Source organism: Onychostruthus taczanowskii, unplaced genomic scaffold (assembly GCF_017590055.1).
Source record: "Onychostruthus taczanowskii isolate IOZ18803 unplaced genomic scaffold, ASM1759005v1 scaffold56, whole genome shotgun sequence".
Classification (NCBI taxonomy): Eukaryota; Metazoa; Chordata; class Aves; order Passeriformes; family Passeridae; genus Onychostruthus; species Onychostruthus taczanowskii.
Window position 1 is genome coordinate 461998 of NW_024503235.1, and position 9936 is coordinate 471933.

The 9936-nt window shown below is 56.1% G+C and overlaps 1 protein-coding gene across 4 annotated transcripts; it reads right to left on the reverse strand.

The window, feature by feature from the left end:
• Positions 1-1089: 1089 nt before the first annotated feature.
• MTFR1L (mitochondrial fission regulator 1 like) lies at positions 1090-9305 on the reverse strand. 4 transcript variants are annotated; one of them, XM_041417446.1, is made up of 8 exons: positions 9233-9305; positions 9098-9161; positions 7760-7864; positions 7014-7123; positions 6347-6558; positions 4875-5184; positions 1850-1974; positions 1090-1691 (listed from the first exon to the last, which is right to left on the reverse strand). In XM_041417446.1, exons 2-7 carry the CDS (start codon positions 9110-9112, stop codon positions 1869-1871), a joined length of 858 nt encoding a protein of 285 aa, XP_041273380.1. In that variant the 5' UTR covers positions 9113-9161; positions 9233-9305; the 3' UTR covers positions 1090-1691; positions 1850-1868. The 4 variants fall into 4 exon arrangements, with proteins under 4 accessions (XP_041273380.1, XP_041273376.1, XP_041273378.1 ...); XM_041417442.1 differs by having other exon boundaries at positions 1090-1974; XM_041417444.1 differs by having other exon boundaries at positions 1090-1974; positions 9230-9282.
• Between the last annotated feature and the right edge of the window lie 631 nt (positions 9306-9936).

Sequence of the window (9936 nt, forward strand, 5' to 3'; positions counted from 1 at the left end):
AGCCCCTCCTGGGACAGCCCCTCCTGGGACAGCCCTTCCTGGGACAGCCCCTGCTGGGACAGCCCCTGCTGGGACAGCCCCTGCTGGCACAGCCCCTGCTGGCACAGCCCCTGCTGGGACAGCCCTTCCTGGGACAGCCCCTGCTGGGACAGCCCCTGCTGGGACAGCCCTTCCTGGGGCTGGGGACACCAGCCCTGGCCCCGGGCTTTGCTGCTGTGCCCAGAGCCCGGAGCCAGCTCAGCCCCTCCGGGAGCGGGGCCAGCTCCCAGCAGGGACCCGCAGGCAGCTCTTCTGCCAGGGGAGCGGGGTCACTGCCCACGGGGACAGGGATGGGGACAGGGACAGACCCCTCTGGGACAGCCCCAGACCCCTCAGGGACAGGGACAGCCCCCTGAGTGCCATCCCCAGCCCCCTCAGGGATAGGCACAGCCCCCTCAGGACCCACCCCAGCTCCCTGAGTGCCATCCCCAGCCCCCTCAGGACTGTCCCCAGGAGTGCCAGCCCCAGCCCCAGGCAGCCCCAGGAGCTGCAGCAGGAGCTGGGCTCTGAGCCCCTGTTCACACAGGACTCTGAAGGGAACAGGGTCATCAAGCACTGGTGAGTGAGCCCAGCCTGGCTCTGGCAGCACGGGGGGTGCTCACAGTGGGGAGTGAGCCCCTTGTGCAGCCCCCAGCCCCTCTGTTCTCTGAGCTTTAATCCAAATAAAACGTTTTGGAGTTTGTTTCTGAGGGTTTGGCTGTGTCCCTGTGCTGCCCAGGCTGCTCAGGGAGCTCGTTCCCAGAGCAGGAGCTGCTGACAGGCCCAAAATCCTCCAAAGCCTCGTGTAGAGGAGCCCTGTGGGGACAGGGACAGTGATCACATCACCAGGGGCTCTGGGGTGCACCCAGGAGGGGAGGAGCTCTCCCTAAAACTGGAGATTCCTCCATCTTCCTCCTCTCTGCCACAAAAGTCACTCATTTTTAAGGTGGGGATGATGATTTGATTTCTCAAGGACATCAAGGAGGATGAAGAGAGCCCCTGGCACCCGAATTTCTGGGATGCAGCCCCACCCCGAGCCGGGCACATCAACAACCCCACAGACCATCAGTGTCTTATTAAGGCTCCATTTTATAGAAAGGAAAAAAAAATCATACTTTAAATACAGCCATGGGGGGCACTGCAGGGAACGTGGAGCTGGGGGAGAGCTCTGAGTGAGGGGGAACTGCAGCCACAGCCAAGGCCAAGCTCCTCCTGGCCCTTTGCACTGCTGCCAGGTCAAGGAGCAGACCTTTGGGAGGTGAAATAAAACCCAGGCTGGGGGACAGGGACATGGAATTACTGGCAGGAAATTAAGGCCATTCTGCCATGCAAGTGTGGGCTGATCTGTGAGACGAGGAACAGCCAGGGCACACAGAATCCCTCAGACCAGGGGGTTGCTGGGGAAATAAAACCCCTTTTCCCACCATGATCCAACAGCCCCAGAGAGCTGGAAGCTCTCAGGAGCTTGTTCTCAGCAGCTCTCACTCAGATAAAGGACTGGTCTGTCCTGTTCATACTGGGCAGGAACTGGGTCTGTCCTTACAGCTCAGTGCTCAGCTGGAACCTAAGGAAAAGTGCAGCTACAAAGGACTTCATCCAGCAGCAGGTCCTCACCAGCCAGCAACACCAAAACACAGCTGGAAAAGAGCTTCCATCTTCTTAAAAAGGTTTTTCTTAAATAGAACAACACATGGAAAACACATCAAATCCAATTTCCTAACCAAGTGTCCGGCGCACAAACCACGTCTGGTCAATAAAAGAGGCAGAAGGCTCGACCCTTGGGAGGAGGCAGCTACTGTGAGGAGCTTGTGGGAGCATAAACTCTGCTTACAGAGCTGAGTGCAGCAGCTTCACTTCTCCTTCAGGGCCAGGTCTTCATCCTTCAGGGCAAACTTCCTCCTGAGGACCTCAGCGATGAGCACGGCCGGGTCCTCCTCCTTCAGGGAAGGGCGGCTCCTGGGGGCAGAGCACAGAAACCACTGCAGCCAGCACAGAGAAATCCCTGCCAAATCCCTGCCTGAGAGCTCTGCCTGGTTCCTGAGGGGCACAGAAACCACTGCAGCCAGCAGAGAGAGAGAGAGAAATTCCTGCCAAATTCCTGTCTGAGAGCTCTGCCTGGATCCTGAGGAGCACAGAAACCAGCACAGAGAGAGAAACTCCTGCCTGAGAGCTCTGCCTGGATCCTGAGGGGCACAGAAACCACTGCAGCCAGCAGAGAGACAGAAATCCCTGCCTGAGAGCTCTGCCTGGATCCTGAGGGGCACAGAAACCACTGCAGCCAGCACAGAGAGAGAGAGAAATTCCTGCCAAATCCCTGCCTGAGAGCTCTGCCTGGATCCTGAGGAGCACAGAAACCAGCACAGAGAGAGAAACTCCTGCCTGAGAGCTCTGCCTGGATCCTGAGGGGCACAGAAACCACTGCAGCCAGCACAGAGAGAGAAATTCCTGCCTGGATCCTGAGGAGAACAGAGCACAGAAACCACTGCAGCCAGCACACAGAGAGAGAAATTCCTGCCAAACTCCTGCCTGAGAGCTCTGCCTGGATCCTGAGGGGCACAGAGCACTGCAACCATCACAGAGAGAGAAATTCCTGCCTGAGAGCTCTGCCTGGATCCTGAGGAGCACAGAAACCACTGCAGCCAGCACAGAGAGCCAAATCCCTGCCAAATCCCTGCCTGACAGCTCTGCCTGGACTCTCTGCAGGGCTTTCCTGCAGCTTGTATCATGAGATGCTGTCACAAGTGGAGGAGGTGCAAGAAGAACACCACAAAACAGCAAAAAGGGGAAATTCAGCTCCTTTTGTGGCTCCAGGGGGATCCTGGAAATTTCATCCTCAAAGCAATCACCCCAAAACTTCATTAATTCTTCACAGCCTCCATCCCCCCCATTTAACCAACCCTCAGTGAGGTGTTTGGGGGGAAGCCCTGGAAGTTTCTGTTTTTTCAGTAATTTTGCTGCACTCTGGATTTCTGCTTCCCTGTTTCAGCAGGGGAGATCCCAGGCATTTTACAGCAGGGCTGGTGCAGAATTCCTTCCACTACACGAGTTCTCCTGTTCCCAGGGCAATCTGCCTCCTTCAGCAAGTGCACACAAGCAGCTCCTTTCAGAGGATTATTTATTTCACAGCAGGCCAAACCTCAGCTCTTTTCCCTCAGGTACCATGGGTTTGTTCACAACCTGCAATAACAACCTCAGAGCTTTATTTCTTTTTCATAGCTGAAGCCCCTCCTCACTCAGAAAACATTATGGGAAGACATTTTATCTTCCTCAAAGACAAAAAAACCAAAGCCTGGAATATTTCCACCAGACACTGGATCAGGCACATTTCTGCAAGCTCCTCATTTGTTCCTGAAGCTTCCAAGGCTGAATTTAAACACAAAGGCTGAGTTTAAACACAAGGCTGAGTTTAAGCACTGACTCCCACACAGCAGCAGCAGAGCAACATCGATGTAATTATCTTTTCAAGCATCTTTTTCATCTTTAAGCACCTTTTTTCCTCCTCTTGAAGAGCACCTGACCCTCTTCAGGCTTCCCAGTGCTGCCCAGTTCAGCTGGGGGAGCACAGGGGTTGCTCCACAACTGCACCAGAATTAGGAATTAAAGCTCATCAAATAATGAACATCAGTAATTAACTTAATTTTTCAGCTACCTGCAACTCTTCAGGCAGCTTTAATTAAGCTGCAATAACCCCAGACCATCACTGCTGTGTGCAGGAGAGGCTGATGAGGGCAAAAATGGCTCAGCCTTTGTGTGGCAGCTCCCCTCAGGAAAAGCAGAGCCAAGGGGGAATTTTGGGAGGGATGGAGCAGTGACACCCCTGATGCTCTGGCTGGGGAAGCTGAGCTTGTTCCTCTCATCTAACTTGAATTTTTTTCAGCGCTGAGAATCTGATTCCTCTCAAACCAAACTAAGAACCAGCAGCTGTGCACAGCCCCCCAGCCAGAGCGGTATTTTTGGCCAGGAATCTCACAGAGCAGAAGGGGAAGCGTGGAGCCTGAGAGCTGAGCTGTGACAGGCAGGTGGCACGGCCAAAAGCCGGGAAGAACTTCCCCAGCTGGGCAGGATCTTGGCCTTGGAGCAGCTTCAGGAGTTCTCATGATCAGAACTCCTGGTGAGACAAGTGCAAACTCACCCTGCCCACGCCCAGAGGGAGAATCAGAGAAGCTGAGGAGCTCCAAGAGTTAAATCCCTGAGTGCTCCAGGCTGGAAAAGCTGCTGAGCTTCCCAACTGCCCGGGAGTGGGAGGAGGGCTGAGAGCAGCACTGCCCTCACTCTGAAAGCTGCCAGCACACACAGGGCTGCCTTGCAGCTGGGCAAACACAGCTTTTCTGTCAGGTGAACAAGCTGGCCAAACGTTTAAATGGTTTAAATTTCCCTCCATGATTTCCTATCCAGGAAAATTCTCGTGGATATTTTAAAATAAATTAATTTTAAATAAATTATATATAATTTATATATAAATATATAAATTATATATATTTTATATATCTCTATATAATATATATTTTAATATATAATTATATTTATATTTTATTATTATATAGATTTATGAATTATACATTTTATATTTATATAAATTATATATTTTATATAAAAATAGTGATATATTTATATATTAAAATAATACACAGTATTTATAATTTAAAATAAATGATAAATAAAGTTACCCCCATGAAAATTCTCCACTATTTCCTATCCCAGAAAGGCAAAAAGCCCAGGGATGAGTTTCCAAGTTCTGCTCCCAAAGGCATTTCCCCCAGAACGAAGGACACGGGGCAGCCCCAGCAGGCAGCACCAGGCCCCGGCTCCGCAGGGATCTGACCCAGAACCAAAAGAGAATTGCAGGAAACACTCACAAATCTTTGCTCTGCTTCATCCTGTGGATGTCTTTGAGGATGCCCATCATGTCGGCGAAGCTGCTGGCCTTGGACAGGGACACCGAGTCCTCCTGCTCGGGGGGCTCGGGCCGGGCCTCGGGCGCGGGGCACAGCGGCGGCAGCTCGGCCACCGAGGGCGGCTCGGGGCTCTCCAGCTCCGCCTCCTCCTCCGTGATGTCGCTGATCACAAAGGACGTGGTGGACTGGAAGGAGGGTCCGAAGCAATGGACGGGAGAAGAGGCGTTGGAGCTCCCCGGAGATAACAGCTCTGGGGTCAGCTGGGCCGAGGCTGCAGCACAGAACAAGGGAGGGGGGTGAGCTGGCAGCAAGGCTAAAAACACAGATCAGTGGGTGAGCTGGCAGCAAGGCTAAAAACACAGCTTCGCGGCAGCACCGCAGAGAGGAAAACTAAAACTACAGGTGGGGGGGTGAACTGGCAGCAAGGCTAAAAACACAGATCAGTGGGTGAGCTGGCAGCAAGGCAGGTGGGACAGCTTCTCCTCAGCACCACAGAGTGTAAAACTAAAACTACAGGTGGGGGGGTGAGCTGGCAGCAAGGCTAAAAACACAGATCAGTGGGTGAGCTGGCAGCAAGGCTAAAAACACAGGTGGGGGGTGAGCTGGCAGCAAGGCTAAAAACACAGATCAGGGGGTGAGCTGGCAGCAAGGCACACAGGACAGCTTCTCCTCAGCACCACAGAGTGTAAAACTAAAACTACAGGTGGGGGGGTGAACTGGCAGCAAGGCTAAAAACACAGATCAGTGGGTGAGCTGGCAGCAAGGCAGGTGGGACAGCTTCTCCTCAGCACCACAGAGTGTAAAACTAAAACCAGAGGTGGATGGATGAACTGGCAGCAAGGCATGGGACAGCTTCTCCTCAGCACAACAGAGTGTAAAACCAAAAACACAGGTGAATGCATGAACTCACAGCAAGGCATGGGACAGCTTTTCCTCAGCACAACAGAGTGTAAAACTAAAACCAAAGGTGGGTGGGTGAACTCACAGCAAGGCATGGGACAGCTTTTCCTCCACACAAAGAATGTAAAACTAAAACCACAGGTGGATGGATGAACTCACAGCAAGGCATGTGGGACAGCTTTTCCTCAGCACAACAGAGTGGAAAACCAAAACCACAGGTGGGTGGGTGAACTCACAGCAAGACACACAGGACAGCTTGTCCTCCACACAAAGAATGTAAAACTAAAAACACAGGTGGATGGGTGAACTCACAGCAAGACACACAGGACAGCTTTTCCTCCACACAAAGAATGTAAAACTAAAACCACAGGTGGGTGGGTGAACTCACAGCAAGGCACACAGGACAGCTTTTCCTCAGCACAACAGAGTGTAAAACCAAAACCACGGTCCCCGAGCTGCCCCCAGAGCCAGCACCCCACCCTGAGGGAGCCCGGAGGGGGCAGAGCTCAGCCCCCAGCAGGAACTGAGCCCACCTGAGTCTGCAGCCACGATCTTGGCGATCTGGCTCCGCAGGTGGCTCAGCTCATCCTGGAGCTCTGTGGTGCGGCTCAGGGCTGGCAAGCCAGGCTTCTTCAGGGCCAGCAGCTTCTCCTCCTGCTTCCTCAGGTTGGGCACTGAGGCGTTTCTCTGGATCACCGTGAAGGGACTCGGCTTCCACTTGTGCTTCAGCGGGCGAGTGTCACTTCTGGGGACAAAAACCTGTCAGTCCCCAAGTCCAAACCTGTCCATGACAAAGCCTGGCCTCCCCTGAGGGCAGCAGAGCCTCCAACAAAACAAATGAAGCCTCTGTGTACCCTCAGAGGTGCTCCCTGCAGCTGCCCCTGGATCCCTGGAAGTGTCCAAGGCCAGGCTGGACAGGGCATTTCAGTCCTGGGAGAACTCAACCCTTCCACTTCCTGGCCAAAAACCACCCTGGAGCAGGGGATCCTGTGCACAGACCAGAGAGTGACACAGGACATGGCTCCTGGCACCTCCTACAGGAATTCCTCTCCGGGTACTTTGTCATTTTTTTCCCCCCTCTCTGGGGAAAAATGTCTTTCAAGAGGCACCACGCCAGACCCTGAGGGGACTGGAAGTTGTGGTCAGCTGAGCAGAGCCTGGCCTGAGCTCTGAGCCAGAGAGCAGCAGAGGAAAACCAACCTGACCCTGGCGTAGGTCTCCTCGTCGTCCGCTGCGATCCACACGATGTCAGCCAGGGTGGGCACGGGGGGCACCTCACCCAGATACAGATCTGAGACACTGGGCAGCACCTGGCAGGAAGGAAACGCTGCTGAGAGACAGGCTTTGCTCTCCTGGAGCTGCCCCAGCTGTGCTCAGAGCCCCTGTGCCATGAGCAGCTGTGGCTGGCACAGGCACAACAGCAATTCCAGCAGGTTTCCTTTTGTTTGCACAATTCTTCAGGTTTTTGGAGCTGGGAGATGAATCCTTTGTGTTTCCCTGGGCCAGCTCCTGCTCCTTCCTGAGGTGTGAGTGGGGCAGGAGGGGACACCTGATGCAGGCCAGGCTGCCAAGGCCACGTGCCACCCTGTGCCATGCCAAGTGCCAGCCCTGAGCTCCAAGGGTGACGTCAGGGACTCCACAATCCTGGGAACAGGCCCAGAGGGCACCAGGTCCCTTGGAGGTCACACAGCAAAACCCTGGGGCAGCAGCTCCACCTTTCCATCTCCCTCAGCTCAGACACTGCCTGGGCAGGGATTTCCTCGAGCTGCCAGTGATCAGTTTAGAAAAACAGAATTAAAGAAAAAAGAAATTTAAAAAAAAATTCTTAAACTTCACTGTACTGGTGCAGGTTTTGTGGCTACAACTCTGCAGATGTGTGGGGACAAAACAGCAGCTGATGCAGTGCCTGGAACTGCCCCAGCTCCCCCAGGGCAGGGGTCACTCACCTCGAAGGTGGCCCTGGGACAGGGCTTCAGGGGGAGGTTGGAGCCGATCATCCTGACCACGCTGCGAGCTGAGCCATGGGGCTTGTTCTGCCAGATGGGGATGGTCTGCAGGGACCACAGCACACAGTCAGCACCTCCAGGCAGGGCCCTTCTGAAATTCATTCAACTGGAAATTCTCCTCAACTGCCAGAGTCTGATTCCTGACTTTTTATCTCTTCACTTGTAACTGAGAACTGGTGATAACTGAGGTCCCCATCTCACAGAACTGTGTTCAGCTGAGCTGGTGACAGCCAGGCAGGTGCAGGGGCATTTTGGACACGGGTGTTAGACTGAAAACTGAAAGCACTCGGTACCAGGCACTGTCAACAGGCATTTTCACAAAGGAAAACTGGCCAGAGGAGGAAAACAGCCACACAACAAGGGCCCAGGAGGAAAATGACACCAAAAGAAAGTGTCACTCAAGGGACACTCCTGCTTTCACACCACCTTTAGCACTGACATTGTGAAATCCCCCGGGGCAGCTGTGAGCCTCCTTCCCTGGAGACACTCACTGCACATGCTGCTGAGGAACCACCTCCAGCGCTCCCAGCTGACCTGGGATGAGCTGAGCATTGCCTGGGTGACAGCAAGTGACAATTCTATCCGGAGCCTGTCCCAGCCCAGGGCCACGGGGAGCAGCCCTGGAGAGCGTTCCCAGAAACAGCAGCTGGTTCAGAGCTCTCAGGACATTTCTGAGCTGGGCCCAAAGGGTGACGTGCCCTGCCCAGGAGAGCTCCTGTGGCAGGAAGAGCGCAAGGCACGGAGAGCAGCACAGTGACAAAGCTCAGCCCACAGCACCCCAGCAATCGATTCAGTGCTGCAGCTCGTCCTGCACTCTGTGCCTGAGCCCTGCTCACTGCTGACACCTGAAATTCCTGATGGGCCCTTCAGACTGAACCTCTGGGCTGGCAGGGAGGGGACAGAGCTCTGCCTGGGGCAGGGAGGGGACAGAGCTCTGCCTGGGGCAGGGAGGGGACAGAGCTCTGCCTGGGGACAGGGGCAGGGAGGGGACAGAGCTCTGCCTGGGGACAGGGGCAGGGAGGGGACAGAGCTCTGCCTGGGGACAGGGGCTGGGGCAATGCCCGGGAGCTGCTGCCGGGGAAAGGCGCCGAGGGAAGGCTCTGGGGCAGCTCCCGGGGCTCGGAGCTGCCGGGGGAAGTGCCGGGCAGTGTCGGGGTAGTGTCGGGGTAGTGTCGGGGCAGTGTCTGGGCAGTGTCCGGGCAGTGTCTGGGCAGTGTCCGGGGCAGTGTCCGGGGCAGGGTCCGGGCAGTGCCCGGTGTCCCGGCCCGTGTCACTCACGGCCTCCGCGTCCATCTCCGCTGGCTCAGCGCCGGCCGCTCATCGCACCCGCTCCGCTCGCTCACTGCAACACACAACGAGGGCTCAGCACGGCCCGGCTCGGCCCGGCCCGGCTCCCCGGCCCGGCCCCGCTACCTGCCCGGGCCCGCTCCCAGCGCTGGCCGCGGCCGCTCCGCCGCCATCGCCCGGAACCAGAACCAGAACCCGCCCCGCGCCTTCCGGGGCGCAGCGCCTGCGCCGGGCCGGGCCAGGATGGGGACAGCGGGGACAGGGACAGGGACAGCATGGGGACAGCGGGGACAGGGACAGCGGGGACAGGGACAGCATGGGGACAGGGACAGCATGGGGACAGCGGGGACAGGGACAGCATGGGGACAGGGGGGGGATAGGGACAGCGAGGGGACAGGGACAGCGAGGGGACAGGGACAGGGGGGACACCCCGGTGCAGGGGGACATTAGGGACACCGCGGTGTAAAGGGCCATTGGGGACACCCCTGTGCAGGGGGAGACTGGGGACACCGGGGTACATGGGGACATCCAGGGACACCCCAGAGCAAGGGGACTTTGGGGACACCTCGGTGCAGGGGCACATCCCGGTGCAGGGGCGACATTGAGGACACCCCGGTGTAAAGGGACACCGGGGACATCCCGGCGCAGGGGGACACTGGGGACATCCCGGTGTAAAGGAGGACACCCCAGTGCAGGGGGACATCGCGGTGTAAAGGGACACTGAGCACACCCCGGTGCCAAGGGACATTGGGGACACCCCGGTGCAGGAGGACACTGGGCACACCCCATTGCCAAGGGACATTGGGGACACCCCGGTGGAGGGGGGATAT

Coding starts and splice junctions, on each gene's coding strand:
- MTFR1L (XM_041417446.1), bottom strand. Junction 6,559..7,013: donor GAGACCTACGCCAGGGTCAG/GTTGGTTTTCCT, acceptor TTTTGTCCCCAG/AAGTGACACTCGCCCGCTGA. Junction 1,975..4,874: donor ATGAAGCAGAGCAAAGATTT/GTGAGTGTTTCC, acceptor CTCTGCCCCCAG/GAGCCGCCCTTCCCTGAAGG.